Here is an 18,701-nt window from a genome sequence, read left to right on the forward strand (position 1 = left end):
CCGCTTGGGTTAACTCGAACCAACTCGGACTGAGTCAACTGCCATATTGTTTGCTATTCTGCCGGATTTAAGGGAGTCAACTCGGTCCAGGTCAGCCTGACTCGGCCATCTAAACCCGGTCTCCTGACTCAGCATGACTCATTTATTGACTCAGATCATTATCTTGGATAATTGACAGCTTATTACTCGGTAAGTGTATTATTTGGTGCACAACTTTATGATGGACTCATAGCGGATTATTTCATGTGTCCTTATTAAGGAATTTCATTATTTGGTACATGCTATTTGGGCCCAGGCCCATTTCCGATGCTACTATTGTGTCTCGCTGACTAAGACATTATTATTGATGGACTCCTTGGCTGCTAACTATTGTCAGCATTGGTTATTCTAATGAAGAAAATAAAGCACATGGTGGCCCCAACATATTTTCTTCCGATGATTCCCTTTTACCCTCTTATTATTTGTTAAAATCATTTCTAAGCAATGCCTATAGACCCACTACGTACAAAGTATAGGAGTGTGTCCAACATTCAGCTTAGTTAAGCCTGTTTTTCACCTAAGAGGTGTTTTTTTTTAGCTAACCGTAGAAAGTGAGTAGACTTTGTGTCCCATAGTTGGGCTACTTTTCTGCAATTGAAATTGAGCGGAGACAGCTAGGTCTCTTGGTAAAGAACAAATAGATCGCCAGCTTGAGGGGGAGTGTTGGAAGATATGATGGACTGCCATTTTATATCGGAATATCCGATCCACCATTTGCAACAAGCTAGGCGTTTATGATGCTCTCACCCCCAACTTGAGGGGGAGTGTTGGAAGATGGGCTTAAGCCCAGATGAGCAAGGAAGGCCCACACGTCCAAAAGAGGTGTGCTACTCGAAGGAATGCTCCAGTTTTGGGAGTCTAGAGGGTGGACACAGCTACCGTAGATGCTACTTGGGAACAGGTGGAGACATCAGCATACAGACCCTACCTTCGAGCTTGAGGACAAGCTCTTTCTCCCAAGGGGGGTGTAATGTTATGCACGCAATAACATTATATTTTAAATATTTTTCTTTAATTAACTTTATTTTATTTCAGTTAAAGAATTAATAGGCCACAAGGGCATTTTTGGAATATTTCATTTATAGGGGTATTTTTGTAATATTTTATCTTAAACCTTGTAAGGGTGAACCCTATTTAAGGGATAAGAGTAATGAGAAAGGAAGAATTGATTTAGAGTAAACAAGGGTTTTGAGTTCTCCTCAAAGAACCTAGGGTTTTCAAGCTTCCCTTTGGCTTGATTTTCGTTTTTCTCTTCTTCCTCCCTACAAATCCATGTGTTAGATCCGGGACCATACCAACTGGTATCAGAGCAGGAACACAATGAGCGATTCTACGTCCTAAGAAAAATGGATTGCCATGCGCGATCAATTGGAAGAAATACACGCATGGTTTAGAGCCTTTGACGAAAGATGGCGTGCATCTTCCATTAAATTTTCTGCAATAGAGAAATCCGCTGCTGCAAAAAAGGTCATACGACCTCAACTCATTTCTGCAATAGAGAAACTCGCTGCTGCAGTCGCTCGAGACGCTGTCCCGGACGGGCAGGAGACGCAAGAAACCCGAGAGCCCTCTGTATCTCCAACGACAGGGACATCCGAAATTGGGGACACAAATCCGAAATCGTCCAAAATCACGTCGGCACTGGACGATTTGGGTGCGACCTCAAATCCGAAATTGGGGACTGGAAATCTCCGAGCAGGGACGTCATGCGCAAAAATTCTGAGCAAGGCAATGGGACCTAGAAATTCCGAAATCAAACCAACCCTGCTCACGACAAGCAACACTCAGTCCCGAACAGGAGAAGGAAAATTTTTCGGCAACTATTCCGACCAGGAAATGTTTCCGAGAGCCCTCTGTCTCGAAAAGTCTCCAAGCTGCGAAGCCCCAAAGGGCTGCTGTTCACCACCAGAGAAAGAGGAGACTCCGTCGGACAAAATTCCGCTCAATCTCGCCCTCGGCAGCTCAGTGGAAAACAAATTTCAACGCCTTTTGGGGTAAGTTTCAGAACCGCCGTCAATTTTTAGGTCAAAATGAGTCTTGCATGGCGTTGATGTGGCTCCAAGGGCCTGAGCAGCAGCAACGCTGCTCGAAAATTGGGGACAGAGGTTCTCTGTTCCGTGAAGCAAAGAAACAGTGCACAATTGATGGAATTCTGGCTTGTGTATGAATTCTGAGATGGATTTTTTTTGGGAATTCCGGGAATGCTTAAAAAAAAATTGTGGGGGATTTGTTTTTCTTTTGATGCGCACAGTACCTGGTATGTTCGTTGTCAAATTGAAGATGTGGGGCTTAATTTTTTGGGTTCCATATTTGCTGCTCGGCCACTGTTTGTCAAAATTCTTCTACCAGGTGTGAATTTTGGTGATGAAGTTTTGTTGGGTATTCAAGGCAGGGTTGAGATAATTCTGTGGATGAATTATTTTTCTATTGGTAGGACCAGCATCAGTGAGTTTATTCTTGGTCAAATTGACAACATTGTGCTGAAATTTTTGGGTTCCATGTATGATGCTCGGGCCCTGTTTGTAGAAATTTTTCTATTTGGTGGGTTTTCTGTCATAGGTGCCATGAAGTTGCTCTTGCATTTTTTTGATCGTTGAATTATTCTCGAGGCAATTAATGTGCTTGATGAAATGGCTGAAATAAAGGTGGAGTACTGGAATCCTATGTTACGGAGTTTGATGTTTTTGGGAAGAGTAGATTTAGCAAATCAGGTTTTTGACAACAAGCTTGTTAGAGATTTAGTGTCGTGGAATTCCATGATTATGGGTTATCAAGGGGCACCATAACAAAGTGTCATCCAGCCACGTCGTGTGGTTATGCAAGATTTCTATCTATACTTTTTCTGGTTCATAACTTTCGGTATAGAAGTCTATTTCAACGAAGTCTATTTCAACGAGGCTTGCCATGTATGGACTGGTTGGAAGAACGAACTGAAAGAATGTCACTTGGTCAAGGAATTCAATGCTTTTCCTCAGGTTCTGGAATTACAACTTATTCTGTGGGAGAAAAATTTCAACTAGATGATGTAATTGAGGCTCAACAATTTGATAGAGATATTCTCAATGCAACATTTGAAGTGGCATGGGAAATGGAAAAGATAGAGAAAAATTCTTCTAACTGTCAAATTTTGAGGGGTTATCTCATGGCCACTCTCTTTTATGAGCCTTCAACTAGAACCAGATTGTCCTTTGAGTCGGTCACGAAAAGGTTGGGTGGAGAAGTTTTGACGACAGAAAATGCAGGGGAATTTTCTTCAAGAGCAAAAGGAGAAACACTTGAAGATACCATAAGAACTGTCGAAGGATACTCTGATATAATTGTCATGAGGCACTTTGAAAGTGGTGCTACCAGAAGAGCTGCATCAACAGCAGGAATTCCTGTTATTAATGCTGGGGATGGTCCAGGCCAGCACCCTACACAGGCTCTGTTGGATGTGTATACGATCGGAAGAGAGATAGGCAAATTGGATGATGTTAGTGTTGCCTTAGTGGGAGATCTGGCAAATGGCAGGACTGTTCGCTCATTAGCTTATCTGCTTGGGAAGTACCAAGATGTGAAATTCTACTTTGTCGCTCCTGATGTAGTGAAGATGAAGGATGATAGCAAGGAATACCTGACATCTAAGGGGATAGATTGGGAAGAAAGCACAGATCTGATGGAAGTGGCAGCTAAATGCAATGTAGTCTATCAAACACGTATTCAACGTGAGAGATTTGGTGAGAGGATTGATCTTTACGAAAAAGCTCGTGGGAAGTACATTGTGGACCGTAAAATGTTGAATGTATTGCAGAAACATGCTATAATTATGCATCCCCTTCCAAGGTTTGTCGAGATAACTGTCGATGTGGATGAGGATCCAAGAGCTGCATATTTCAGGCAAGCAAAGAATGGCTCTTCTGAAGCTTTTACTTCTTGGTTGGTAAGGTGAAGGTCTGGTGATCTTCAACTTGAAATTTCAGTCACCGACATGAAGATGTTCAGTTTTGTTTATTTATCAATTTTGGAGTGTGATTATGTGATTGGAATATGAAGTCGATGTGGCAAAAGAAAGATATCAGATGTTCAGTTTTTTTTTTTTTTTTTTCAAAAAAAAAAAAAAAAAAATTGCTACTCGGGTGGAATGCTCCGATTTTTGAAGTCTAGAGGGCTGACACAGCTACCATGGATGCTACTTGGGAACAGGTGGAGACGTCGGCATACAGACCCTACCTTCGAGCTTGAGGACAAGCTCTTTCTCCCAAGGGGGTGTAATGTTATGCACGCAATAACATTATTATTTTAATTTTTTTCTTTAATTTACTTTATTTTATTTCAGTTAAAGATTTAATAGACCATAGGGGCATTTTTGGAATATTTTATTTACAGAGGTATTTTTGTTATATTTTATCTTAAACCTTGTAAGGGTGAACCCTATTTAAGGGGTAAGAGTAATGAGAAAGGAAGCATTGATTTAGAGTAAACAAGGGTTTGAGTTCTCCTCAACGAGCTCAGGGGTGTGCGTTCTCCTCAAAGAACCTAGGGTTTTCAAGCTTCCCTTTGGCTTGATTTTCATCTTTCTCTTCTTCCTCCCTACGAATCCATGTGTCAGATCCAGGATCATACCAGGGCTCAGGCTCACACTGCCAAGGAAGTCCCACATGTTCAAGAGAGGTGGAAGATGGGCTCAAGCCCATACGACCAAGGAAGATCCACATGTCCAAGAGAGGTGGCATGATCGTAAATAAGAGGTCATCTCATAAAGATGGCAATGATGTAATCAGTTTAAGTTTCTTATCTCTCTTCACTTTTCTAGGGTGAAGGGCATAATTGTTATATTGTAGTTTTATTCATCTATAACTAGAGCTTTAGGGGGAGTGTTAGGACACAAGTCCATAACCTCTTTCTTCCTCCTGTTTTCTCCCCAATATGTCTTCTCTCCTTTTCTCCATGGCGTCCTGAAAATATACAAGAATTGGTCTATTGTTCAAATTTATATGCAATATGTACGTATCACTTAAAAACTCATGATAAATTCTTCTGTAACCAACTTGTGTGTATGCAGGGATTGTTGATCATGTCAAACGCTTTTCGTGGAAATGTTGATCTGGTAAGCTTTGATCCGTTCTTTAAAGTACAATGATTTTAGTGGACCATATATTTTTTGTTTCTGTTTTTGAGAAAGAAAGAAGATCTCAAAGAAACATTTGTTTGGCATTATGATCTCTCCTTTTCTATTTGCTTCATTGATGGAATCAGGAGTTTAAAATTTACTTGGAAGTTGTAAGCGCTCCTAGGCCTTTGTTTTTTCTTTTGGCTGAATGAAATGGCTCTTTCTTCAAAAAGAAAAAAAGTTACTTCAGGAAGAAATAAAAACTTGGCTTTTCCACTGAACTTTCTAGTTTGTGAAAATTTAGTAGATCTAGGAGACTACAATTTCAGATATATTTGGATTTTATTCATAGTTTTTGTTTCCACTATGATTGTGTTATTTAGGGGGGGGGGGGTTAGTCCACAATGAACTTGAATTGAAGTGAAGAATTGAATTGAACTTAAATGAATTGATTCAACTTCAACTCATCCTTGGGTGTTAGTGTAGGGGAGTTCAAGTGCACTGGAAAACAGATTCCAGTGTTAGTGCCCCCAAATAAAAAGTATAATATAAACAAAAGAATGAGTAACCTTTTATAATATACTTAAATAGAACATATACCTAAACAGATAATTAACCAAAATAAACATGGTTACTACACTTATAAGTGATTTAACGTGTAGTATTAAAATATGTTAATATCCTAATTAACGAAAAACTATATTATATTACTTAATGATTATAGTTTATTATAAATTCATACAATAATTACGTGAGACTAGAATAAATTATTAAAAATTAATATAAAAGTAAAAAATAACAGAAGCGCATGTAATAAATAAATAAATTATTTTGTAATAACATAAGAAATATTTTAACATTAAAACTCACTAATTTAATATAGTAATAAAAAAATAAATTTAATAAATAAATAAATATATTTATCAATAACATAATATATTTTTATGTATTAATAATTAATAATATATTGTCACAAAATTTAAAACCATTGGTTTAATTAATTATCGCAATGGGATAATTAAACCAAAAAAATTTATCAAATATTTATTTTAAAAATATTTTAATTATGACTATTAAATCACTAACTTAATATAGTAATTATAAAATAAATATATTAAATAAATAAAAAGTATAAATTATTATTCTTATTACGATGGTTGAATTTTTCCTTAACTTAGGAAAAATTAAACCATCGTCTTTCCTCACGGCGCGCGTCGTTTTCCTCAGCGGCGGGCCAGCTGGCAACAGAGGCGACGCTCCGATGGTACGCCGAGAGTGAGAAGAGAGGGAGGCCAAGACTCGGCCTCCCGTTCTCTGCGACAGAGGTCGAGAGGGAGGCCAAGAGAGGAGAAGTTGGGAGGCCGAGAGGCTCTGCGACAGAGGCTCGGCCTCCTGTACTCTGTGACGGAGGCCAAGAGAGGCCAAGAGAGGAGAGGGAGGCCGACGGGAGGGAGGGAGGGAGAAGAGAGAAAAAAAATTTGGCCGAAGGATCGCGGGGGGGGGGGGGGGGGGGGGGAGGGAATTATTTGGTTAACTATGAAATTATGTATGTCTTAAGGGTAGCAAGATCAAATTCTTCATATGGACAGCCATTAGAGAGCATATACTCACTTTAGACAACCTCCACAAGAGAGGTTTCACCGCTCTTGACCGAACCTGCCCTCTCTGTTGCATATGTGAGGAGTCCGTCCAGCATGTTCTTCTTCACTGCGGGTTCTCTTGGGAAGTCTGGATGGTGATTTTTCAGAAGATTGGTATTCAAGTGGGGCTTCATCAGGACTTTTTTGGTACTTGCCAGGTGGTGATGGGGACTCGCCTACCTAGAATAGGCAAGTTGCTCCTCTCAGCTTGCCTTGCCCATGTTCCATGGTGCCTGTGGCTAGAGCACAACAATCGGAGATTCAATTTCAAATTCAGCACCCTGGATAGCACCGCCTCTTATGTAGTGGGCATGATTTCTAGTTGGTTGCACACTAGGAAGGAATTTGCCTCTATGGCAGGTATATATATCCCTTCGCGGAAATTGGAGTCTGCTGACTCATATGGCCGGTCCCCATAAGATGCCAGTCATAACTGTATGGGAACCTCCCCCTAGCGACTGCATCAAGCTTAACTTTGATGGAAGTGCATCATTTCAAAAAAAAAAAAAAAAAAAAGGGAGTATTTGGATGAGAGAAACGGGGTTTGCCAGTTAGATAGGTTAAACCCTATTCCTCTGGTTTTCTGTCTCTTGTGCATATTATTTTCTTGTCCTTTTTTTCTCTACTTAATCTCTCTGGTACTGTTTTGTCTTCTCAAATTGTCTTGTAGTTTATGGGCATAAAATCCTGTCTTGCTTCGTATTTGTAGAAAATACAGTCCTAAGGGTAGTTTGGCTATTTTTTTTCATCTCTTGAGTTTGGTAGAGTCTGAAATTTCTTGTTATTTCTCTTTATAATTTTTTGTTTATGACTTGTGAAATAAGAGGAGCATTATGGTCATTATCATGTTATTTACTTGAAGTAAATTAATAAAACTGATTAGGAGTCGACTTTCACTCCTAACTACGGAGGCTGCCACTCCTGACTGCAGTTCTCTTTTCTCCTTTCTTCTTTCTCTAATCTACATCTTATCAAGATTTCACATGGCATTTTTATAGCAATGAGATCCAGAACAGAATTTATTTTTCTGTTTTTTAGGTTGAGTTCTTAGCAACGCCCTGAACACCCCTTCGCAGATTGACCTTCGTGGTAAGATCGCCATGGGGGTTGGAAGGGGGGCAAGGAGCCTCCAAAAGGTCCACAATATATTTATTGTTGCTTCATTAATGGCAGTTTGGGGATTTCACCCTTGTATTTCAGTTGTCCTAATTTTCTCTTTATATTTGGGGGCGCCGTTATTAGGGTTATCATCGAGGATCCTAAGTTGCAGCAGAAAAAGGTTATTTCTCTTGTAAACTACTTCATCATTATAGTGAGTTATTGCAGTGGCAAAAAACATGACGTAGCCTCACCTTGAGGCGAACCTGTATACATTTTGTGTTTTTGTGTTTGATTATTTCTTCTTCTGTGGTTATTTTTGCTCTCGTTAGTGTTGAATTAGGGCGTCTAATTCCTAACAAGTGTGACATACCTTCTCCTTTATTGCCCATTTGCATGCATGTTTGGACCTCGCTGCCCAACCGCAACGGTCGTCTTCCAAAGGATCTCATTGGCACTTGTGGAATGCTTTTAGGGATTATTATCCCTAAGTTGGGAAATGTCCTCCTCTCAGCGTGTCTGATGCACATTTCGTGGTGCCTCTGGAAAGAAAGAAACAACCAAAGATTTAATTGCAAGTTTGGTAGTATTGATGAGATCATAGTTGTGTCATTGGGCATATTCGCTCCTGGTTTCACAGTAGAAAGGAGTTTGTCTGTTTGTCGGACATTCCCCTTTGTATCAATTGGCGTGTTGTGGGACAAATGGCGGTCCCCTCTAGGCAACCAACTATGATTGAATGGCAACCTCCTCTTCCGGGCTCCCTCAAGCTTAATTTTAATGGCAATGCACTTGACAACCCTAGTTTGACTAGCTTTGGTGGCGTGTTTCGAGACTCTGATTGCACCCCCCTTATCACTTATTGGGGACCATAGGGAATATCTGTTTCCACTTCTGTCGAGCTCTCTACCCTCTTCCATGGGCTCATCATATATTGTGATCACCTGATACTCATCGAGGGTGACTTGAAAGTGGTGACTGGCTGGTGTTCCTTTGCTTCCGAGCCCTCTTGGTGTCATTGGGATGTTTTTCATGAAATTTCTGATATTGCTTCTGTAATTTTATGTTCTTGGTCTCATGTGCCTAGATCAATAAACTCTTTTGTTGGCAGTCTTGCTAAGCAAGGAGCTTCCATCCAATCCCTTGTTGTAGAGGGAGGTTTCCCTTAATTTGTATTCCTTTGCTGAAATAATAGCACATCTTTTCAAAAAATTAAAAAAATAAAAGTTGGCTTGCATGATGTTTATGTTCCGACTTGAGGGGGTAATCTCTCTCTCTCTCTCTCTCTCTCTCTCTCTCTCTCTCTCTCTCTCTCTCTCTTATGCATGCTCTATATTTCTCTTCTTCTTTATTTCTCACCATAATCTCTCTGGTCCTCTTTTCTCTTCTCAATAATTTCTCTTCTACTCTTTGTAATTGTCAGCTTTCATGTGGTACAGGACTTGAAGAAATGGCTGGAGAAAGAGATGAGAATGGAGCTCTCTAAACGATTCAGAAGCAAGTTACACTCCTTTTTTTTATCATCTAGGGGTAAGTGAAGATTGATTATGTAACAAAGGATGACCTTTATTCGAACATTTTTTTATCATTTTTTAAGATGCGAAGTTCTCTAGCCCATTGTTGATGGAAACTTATTTCTGGGGTGAGAGATGGATCCCTCGTATGCATGTTTTCAAATTGGAAACAAAATTCTTTTGGAAAATTTTAAGAAAACTTATAAAAATATTATGGAATGTTTCAACAACATTTAGGAAACTTTGGAGAAAAAAGTTTTTGAGACATTTTGGAAGCATTAGAGAACTTAAGGGAAATCTTTCTGATACATTTGGAATTTTTCAGAAACATCCAAGAAGATAGAAGAAAGTTTGAAAAATGTCCAAGAAACACATGAAAACAGTGTTTTGAGAACTTTTGGTACATAAAAAAATTTTCTAATGTATTTTGTAAACTTTTTGGTATAAGGGAACATTTCTTGGCGTTGATTATTCTTATGATTTACAGTACATAAATTTAATTTACTGTTATTATAAGATACTTGTAGTAATTATTCAATTTTTCTGGATATTTTAGTTCATAATTTCACTTTCTGTTTGTTTTTGAAAACATAAATTTTCTCAGCTATCAGCTAAAATACAATGTTTGAAAGAGTTGAAAATAATATGTAACTCAAATTTGAGATTAACAATTTGAGCCAAATTTGCCATTAAAAAAAATGACTTTATCCCAGTTTGTAAAATAGTAAGGCTTTTCAAGTATACATTGATATTGAAATGAAAGGAAGCAATGATTTAAGTAATGGTTTTTATAAATGCTGATGATGAAGTGATATTAAAGTGTGATATTCTCTGTGTTATGACACAAGTTCAGCTTTGGCAATTATAACTAAAGTTTATTAATTGTTATTCTTAAAAAAATCTGTTTGTGTGTGCACATAGTGATATGCTTCTTATATTATAATCTTATTCTAGTATTAGAAGTTTCAAATTAAGTTTGCACATTCTAAACTATTTATGGATGGTGGTCCCAATCAAGCAGATTACTTTATGTTATTTGAGGAAGGATTTTTCGAAAATTATTTTAGGGTAGATTTTCTGTAGTTCTCTTTCTTCAATGTACTTCACACTTATCTATACATTATGTGTCTAAAATTAGAACTGAAAATTGATTCTTGAAAAAGCCATCATTGGTAAGATAATAAATAAAGATATTACTGTGGTAATTGTATGGAAAATACATAGACATGGTGACATACTAGTTTCACATGAAATGAAGATTTAATAGTAGAATATCTTTATTTATTGTGTATCTTTACCTATTGTCTATATTGATTGACTCCATTTCAGAATAATCTATGTTAATTAATTGCATTCGATGTGATAATTTTATAAATAAGTATATACACACGGTGTCAATTGTCTGCACCAAATTTGAAGGGTAATAAGAATATCATGATCTTTAGTTTTGGATGGACACATCTTATTATGCTATTTTTTTTTTTTGTTAAATTTTTAAATTACATAGAAAAGATAAAAAAATTGTCGAGTATTAGAATACCCTATTCAACAGAAGACATATGTGTCAGCTGATGTGACCTTTTTTAAACATAAGTCAATATTTTTCATCATCTACTGAGCTTCTTGTTTCATGTGAATCTCCGTTAGACAGTCTTGTTCCTGTTGGAGTTTTGGATGTACCAGCTTTATCGAGTTTATTCATTGCCTCTTCGTGTTTACAATCATCGCTCTCGTGCTCCTGCTATGCCTCCGGCAGTTACCTCTATAGAGCTCTCTTCTCATGATCTACCAACTTCCTCATTGCCTGCAGATCCTGTTGTCTCTGATTTGGACTTGCCTATTAGTCTACGAAAAAGTAAACTATCTTGTACTTCTCATCCGATATCTAAATATGTGTCTCTTGATTTTTTGTCCCCATAGTTCAAATCCTTTTCTTTGTCATTGTCTACTTCCCTTATACCCCGTTCAATGCAAGAAGTCTTGTGCTCTCCAGAATAGAAACAAGCCATGGATGATGAGATGAATATTTGGTGTCTCGGGGAACATAGCATCTATGTGATCCACCTGCAGGAGCAGCTATTGTGGGGTCTCGTTGGGTATATACTATCAAATATAATGTTGATGGCTCTATTGAATGGTACAAAGTTCGGCTAGTAGCGAAGGGGTATACACAGATTTTTGGAGTAATGTCTTTGAGACATTCTCTCCTGTGGCCTGACTTACTTCAGTACGTATCTTAATATTTGTGGTTGTTAATAAGGTTTAGCCTCTCTTTCTGCTCGATGTGAAGAATGTCTTTCTATATGGTGATCAACATGAGGAAGCGAATATGGAGCAGCCTCCACGGTATGTTGCTCAGGAGGCAACAAGAAAGTGTGTAAGCTACAAAAGGCTATTTATGGAGTTAAACAGAGTCCACGGGCCTGGTTTGAAAAGGTTAGTGATGTGTTACTATTATTTGGGTTATATATGAGATTATTCTATGTTCCTACTTAAAAGGAAGACTAATATGGTGATTTTGATTATTTATTAGATGACATTGTGTTTTCTGGTGATGATCTTGATGTTATTATAGAAGTTAAACAATATTTGGCCACACATTTTCAAACAAAGGATTTGGGCTCTCAAGTACTTCCTTGGCATTGAAGTCGCTCGTAGCAAGCGAGGTATTGTTCATTCTCAGAGAAAATATAAATTGGATATGTTACAAGAGTATGATTTATTAAATGCTAAACCCGTAGAAACCCCCATGGAAGTTTTTTGAAACGGTGATGATTTTATTACGAAGAAAAGCAAAACACTCCCATGGAAGTTAATCATAAGCTACATGACACCCAGGGTCCTACACTCATGGATAAAACTCAATACCGACAGTTAGTAGGCAAACTGATCTATGCTATAGTTACCAGGCTGGATGTCTCATTTACTTTGGGAGTTGTGAGCCAGTTCATGGAAAATTTGATGTGCTTGGGTATTCTGATGCCGATTATGTTGAGTGTAAGATGGATAGACGTTCTACGTCAGGCTACTGCTGTTTTGTTGGGGACAACCTGGTAAGCTGGAAAAGTAAGAAACAGACAGTTGTGGCTAGGTTCAGTGCAGAGGCCGAGTATCGAGCAATAGCTCATACAGTTAGAAAGCTTATGTGGATTAAGTATGTGCTTCTTGAGTTTAGTTTTAAGTTACCTGGCCCTATGGTTATGAATTGTGATAACCAGGCAGTTATTTTTATTGTCAACAACCCTATATTCTATGAGAGAACAAAACATGTAGAGGTTGACTGCCACTTTATTAGAGATACAGTTATGTAGGGGAAGGTGGTAACTCCTTATGTAAAGTCTTAGGATCAATTGGGAAGGAGATATATTTACCAAGCCTTTGGGAAGACGTGGATATGTCAGTGACAAGTTGAGATTTTTTTATATCTACTCTCCAACTTGAGGGGGAGTTAAAATACAAGTCCAAGGTTTTTTTGGTCATTTACTATATTTTTCATATTATATTTGTCACTTATAGTATGGCTATTAGATAGAGAATATCTTATTTTATCTCTAGTTAAATTTTCATTCAATTTAGACATGTATTTTAGGAGATGTAACTTTGAGTATTGAAAGGAATTTTTGTTCATTTTAAAATTTTCACTTAAACCCTGATTATAAAGAAGCTGGAAGGACCTTTTTGGCTCGGATTCCAAGGGAGCAAAGCAGCTCCTCCTCCATAACTCTTTTTCCTCTTCTATTTTCTCCCCAAATCGCATATTTTTTAATAGGAGATTAGCTGTAAATTAGTAGATAATACTTTTCTGATTTCTAGAGATTAGAATCAGATTTGTATTAGCTGGAAATTAGATTGGTGTTCCTGATTTCCTAGAATAGCAACAACACCTTTTTGTATAAATTCCTTGTATTTGATCCGTTCAATATGAATAAAATATCAGAATTTTCTTCACCATATAGGAGTGAATTTATTACATTCAAATCAAAGGTAATGGTTGGAATGGAAAAAAGAGAAACTTTGGCATGCATGACTGCTATCACTCGGCTATCAAATATTGTGTGGGAAATTGCCATTCCGTTAAATTCTCGGAAGACTAGTGGACCGGGGACGAGACTTTGAAGAGTTCTTTTGATGGTCTCGCCCACTTGTCAACTCAGTCGGAGACCTCTAAGGTTGATGGTCATAGCAATGGTAGTTGGAACTTCGAGTTTCATCGTGATCTTTTGGATTTTGAGGCTTTGGATGCTAGCCGCCTTTTGGGGACTATTTAGATGGTCAGGCTTTGCCCCCATGTTCTTGACAGGCTGATTTGGTGACCTAATAAAGGAAGATCCTTTTCGGTATCTACCACATATCTTTTCATCGAAGGTTGGTCTCACCCGTATATAGTGCATGATTTGGTTTTCTTCTGGAGACTACGTGCCCCTCCTACAGTTAAATTCTTCATGTGGAGTACCTGTCTCAACAAGATCCTTACTGCGAAAAATCTTCTGCACCCTTCACCATCCAAGAGTGGCTACCTCCTCATCCTAGAGTTCTCAATCTTAATTTTGATGGTTCTTCTCTTGGCAATCCGGGGATGGTGGGTTTTGGGGATATCATTTGGGACTCCTCCGGTATCCAGATCATATCCTTTGTTGGCCTCCTTGGAATTGCTGATTCGACGACAGCTGAGCTTTTTGGTTTTCTCCACGGCCTCTGCATTTTTCATGATCATTATCATGGCCCTCTTCAGATTGAAGAGGACTCCAAAGTTGTGATTGGCTGCTGTGCACAATCTTCCGCTCCCCCTTGGCGCCTTTGGGATATTTTCTTTGAGATTATGGATTTAGTTTCTCTTTTTTATTGTACTTGGTCTCATTTTCCGAGATTCGCTAATTCTTTAGCTGATGCCCTTGCTAAGCAGGGAGCAGCCCTCCTTTCTCTTGTTGTTTCAGTTTCACTCTATTGAGCTATTGTAGTCTTTGACTTTGCTTTCTTAATAAAATCATCTTTCTCAAAAAAAATATGTTACATGTAAACAGGATTTTGATGTGCATATTTGTAAATTGATGAGTAATGCAATTAAGAAAAAGTAAAAATTGGAGCCTAGAATTTATGCAAACAAAGGAAAAAACAACCAGAATTGAAACACAGATTTATCTTGAAGAAAGATATTAAAATTCGTCTTTTCACAAGCAACATCTTCCTGCATGACCTTCGAGTCTTCTCATGTTGATATCTCTCTTTGGAAACATCGATTTGAGAAATGGTTTGTTCGATTAGAAAATAGACTCATAGAGATTTCTTTTGAGCTATATTTTTCTAGATAAATTCTCGTTCTTGATGGTAGGAAACGTCTCAAAAAATGAGGTTTTTTTTACCACTCGAGTCCTTTATTGTTTGACCTTTGATGTTTTAGATATCGATTTCTATTTATAAAAACTCTAATTTGACAAAAACTCTTTTTGTGTTGAGATTTTTTGCATTGAGATATAATTTCTATTTATATAATTGGCACGGGATGTTTTTGTTGTCTTTAAACCAGATGATAACAACCTCAATAGTTTCTTCTAGCACTTTTTATGTGTATCATTTTCATTTTCTCTATTGTTTCATGCAGTTTTCTTGCTTTGATACTTCTTCCCTACTATTATATGCAATTTTCTTGCTTTGATTTTCTCTTTTCCTAATGTTATATGCCAAATTTAGGAACATTTCCTGTTTCTGTTTCCTATGCTGTTTGCTTTGATACATACTTTTCACTTTTTGTGTCACCAATACATTTTATTGTATAGCATGTGATGCCTTCCTTATCAGTCCTTTGTCTTTCTAATAAATTATCTCTTATGTGTTGAAAATTGAAAAAAGGTCATCTCACTGTTCAGGCAAACTTTTAGTTGTTTTGCTTTCTTACTTGCACTAAAGGGGACTAATATGTATATGTATATGTGAAACTGCTTAACTAAGTTCGTGAACTTATAGCATGATATGTCCAAACACAAGGACCAAATATTGCTTTGGTGAATGGTGAACATATTGTACAACTTCCATTCTAAGATAACCCATTAACAGTACTCTCTAGCAACTGTGTACAGTTGTTAAAGCTTGATATATGTGGTTCATAATTCCGAAATATCATTACCTGCACCTTTTCTAGGTGGGAGTACAATTCTCTTTATTAGATAGTAAGTCAAATGTGAAATTTGTTGGAATAGTATGAAAACCCAACAGTAACAGATCATAAAATTTCAGAAAGGTAAAGGAAACTCGATTCAGTGTTCCAAAACATTTTAAACCATTAAGAAATGGATGAAATTGAAGAACAAAAAGTATAATGATTTTTTAATGCAAATCTTTGTTTTTTATGGTTCCCACATTCTACAGCTGCTCTAGAAGAACTAGAGACAGAGGTCAAGACATTTTCCATCTATCTCCGTTCACAGTTGAGCATTATGGAATGCTTTCAGGTAATAATTTCTTATGATGTATACCTCCCTATTCATTAACTGATTTTAGTAAATTTTCGTAGTTTATGGAACAGATGCTGAATTCACATTATGTTGGTATTATTTAAAAAAGTTGGTTTCCTAGTTTTATGATATTAGAGATTAGTTTCTAGAGTATTATGTGGTAATGGCATTGCCAAATAATTTGGAAGGAAATGTCTGCTAGACAATTGTTCAGCCAAATATTGCTTTTGAGAAAAAGCACTATTTGTAGACTCAGTGTGACCAAGACAAAAATGTTGACATGGATTTGTGGCAAAATTAGGAAATATGGAATTAAAAGTGACTGTTTCAGAGAGCACTTACGAGCTTAACAAAATTAGGAATGCAAGTGTTAGAACAATTTTGCATGGTAGAACTAATTTTTCTTTTTGTTGAGAATTTTCTTAGCCACAAACAAGGGCTAACAATGAGGGATTGAAGGGAAACCCCTTCGTTGGCAAGAGAATTTTGGAATTAAAAACTATTTAGACAGCAAGTATTGAAATTAAAAATAATTTTGGGTGGCAGAACTAGTTACATTGAAATTAAAAAGGATTTACTTGAAAACATGGAGTGGAAAAATAGAGGAGCAAGTAAAAGAAAGTATTCTGAAACGGAACTGGATTATGGTACAGTTAGTGGTCACCAATCAGGAGGGTTCTATCCATAGTGCTTGATGGACTGACAAGAAGAAGAGGAGATGATGTTACCATGGATGGAATTAAATTAAATTACTTAAAAAAAGTTAGGTCTGGCTCTGGGTAGTTAAAGATGGGTCTAGATCCATATGAAATTAATTAGCTGAAGTTAGGAGGTCTTTTTCCAACCATTTTATTTTTTTATAATGGCTGCAAGCCTTCTCCCAACTAACAATCACAGGAATTTTCGAAAAGAAGTAAACTAATAATTACAGGATTTTTCCAAACTTAAACCTATCTTAGTTTATTCTGACTAACACATTGACATCTAGGCATAGACAAACTAATGGTGAGTGTGAAAACACAAATGGGGATCAACTTAAATTGTGCTCAAACTATGCCTGTTGATGCCAACTTCATTCTCTGATACCATCTTAAGGTTGCGATCTCATCCTTCTGAAAATGACTAGCCAAAGTTAGGAAAGCTTTTCAAACTAATAATTACAGGATATTTTTAAGCTCTAACCTGTATGGTATTATTTCGACTAACATGGGTAAAGGTAAATAGAAAAACTTTCGTCTTGCTGGACTCTCTTATGATGATTCATCTTCATCTTATATTACCTGTGTAGTAGTTAACTATTTGTTGTATGCTGCTTGTATGAAAATACACACAAGACACACTTAAGTTTGTCAAGACTTCTTTCTTTCTTGCTATTATTAGATCTTTATTTCCATCTTCCAGGATTTAATTCATATAGAAGGAAGCCGGATTTGGGAGGAAGAGTTAACATACATTCTAAAGCATTGTGTTCAAGAGGTACTCTATATTTCTTTATTGTAGTCTTTTCCTTGTGCTTTATTCCCTTTGTTAATAATGCTAGATACTTAACAAAGAATAATTGTGCTTCAACAGGAATGCAATCATTTATTAAGAAGAAGAAAAAAGGATCTTGGAGTTACCCATGTTCAACTGAATTACCTATCCAGAGCAGAAACATTCATGGGTAACAAATACAAATTTCATTATGTTTTTTCTAGACTGTGGAACTCTGATGGCAGAATCAGCATTCCTACCCAATCTGCATGTGGCCACAGAGTCAAAGAGTCGATCCATAATTAATTGCATTGATCTGATGTGGCTGAATGTGCTGGTATTTCTTGTGAAATTCTTTTAGTAAGGGCTTTATGTGTTTTTATTATACAATTGTTTGTGAGACCTTTCTGTTGGAAAGCATCAGAATTTGAAAATTATGTTTCAGGTTGTACAGGATTGTGCTGTTGATTTTGGTTAATTGAAATTTCATAAAACTAGACATGGATGAAAAGTCGTGGTTCAACTGTTTGATCAATATAAGTTGGATTCTTTCTGCTTATCATTTGTATTTAATTTTTTAAAATAGCTTCTTGTTATTGTCTTTCAGGAAATTTATTATGGCAAATAATTCAATTATCAAATCCTTCTCGGTCTATGTACATAGAACCTATGAGTGGCTGGTAAAGTTTTTAATATCTTTTGAATTCTTAACTTCTGCACTATATAGTCATCATCATTTTTGAAAATAGTTCAACATTTTAGAGGGTAATTATGATAATTTGGGTAAAATCTACTTAATTATGTTTGTGCATCTGATTAACTTATTAAAATTACACCTATAAAACATAATATTATCTGTTTAAGAAGGAGTTGTTAATTTACTTAACATAAACTATGACTGTCTTTCAACACTTGCTGTTTTGATGTTTTAATGTGGTCGACCCAACATAACTGGCCAAGATTAGTTTATTGTCATAAGAAGTATAAATAAATATTTTAGGGTGTACAAGAGGAATAAATAATAATAAGAGGTGCTAAGTGTGACAGCCATGGTTCTTGCAAAAATTCATCCCCTAGCTTGGGGAAAGGAGGTACTCGCCTTGGAAGTGATCAAACAATACCCACCTTAAATCAGATAGTTATCTTCATAAATTCATAAAAAGACCACCTAAAAATCACTCAACAAACCACTAGACTCATAAATTGGCAAGTCAGGTAACCCTAATGGACACCTAGTTGTGTAAATGAGGTAAACGGGTAATTGGAGCAAATCGAAATTCCTGAAACTGATTCATGACCTTTTGAGTTGGATGTTTGCTTCATGGTATCAGAGTATGTTTCATATTGTCCAATGGCAGTTAATCCTCTGCCCAAGATTATCCACATGTTTGAAGCTACA

General features: G+C 36.9%; 2 protein-coding genes across 4 annotated transcripts in view; both read left to right on the forward strand.

Moving 5' to 3' along the window:
- LOC137944241 (uncharacterized) overlaps nucleotides 1-18,701 on the forward strand; it is a 120,342-nt gene that overhangs the window by 91,913 nt on the left and 9,728 nt on the right. For 2 of the 3 annotated variants that reach the window (XM_068789865.1, XM_068789881.1), the window contains 6 exons: nucleotides 5,081-5,125; nucleotides 9,306-9,396; nucleotides 15,744-15,826; nucleotides 17,231-17,305; nucleotides 17,402-17,492; nucleotides 17,910-17,982. In XM_068789865.1, the coding sequence (XP_068645966.1) occupies nucleotides 5,081-5,125; nucleotides 9,306-9,396; nucleotides 15,744-15,826; nucleotides 17,231-17,305; nucleotides 17,402-17,492; nucleotides 17,910-17,982 (458 nt within the window). The remainder of the gene's footprint in view (nucleotides 1-5,080; nucleotides 5,126-9,305; nucleotides 9,397-15,743; nucleotides 15,827-17,230; nucleotides 17,306-17,401; nucleotides 17,493-17,909; nucleotides 17,983-18,701) is intronic. The other variant, XM_068789874.1, reaches the window with a different exon arrangement.
- On the forward strand, nucleotides 2,928-3,962 carry LOC137944261 (aspartate carbamoyltransferase 2, chloroplastic-like). Its single transcript, XM_068789893.1, is given in 2 exon segments — nucleotides 2,928-3,930; nucleotides 3,932-3,962. Coding segments are annotated over 2 exon segments (1,014 nt in total). The 5' UTR covers nucleotides 2,928-2,947.

The sequence above is a fragment of the Aristolochia californica genome, unplaced genomic scaffold (genome assembly GCF_029961685.1).
Source record: "Aristolochia californica isolate CCGP_79_NKW_82.1479 unplaced genomic scaffold, dmAriCali1.0.hap1 SCAF_1, whole genome shotgun sequence".
NCBI lineage: Eukaryota > Viridiplantae > Streptophyta > Magnoliopsida > Piperales > Aristolochiaceae > Aristolochia > Aristolochia californica.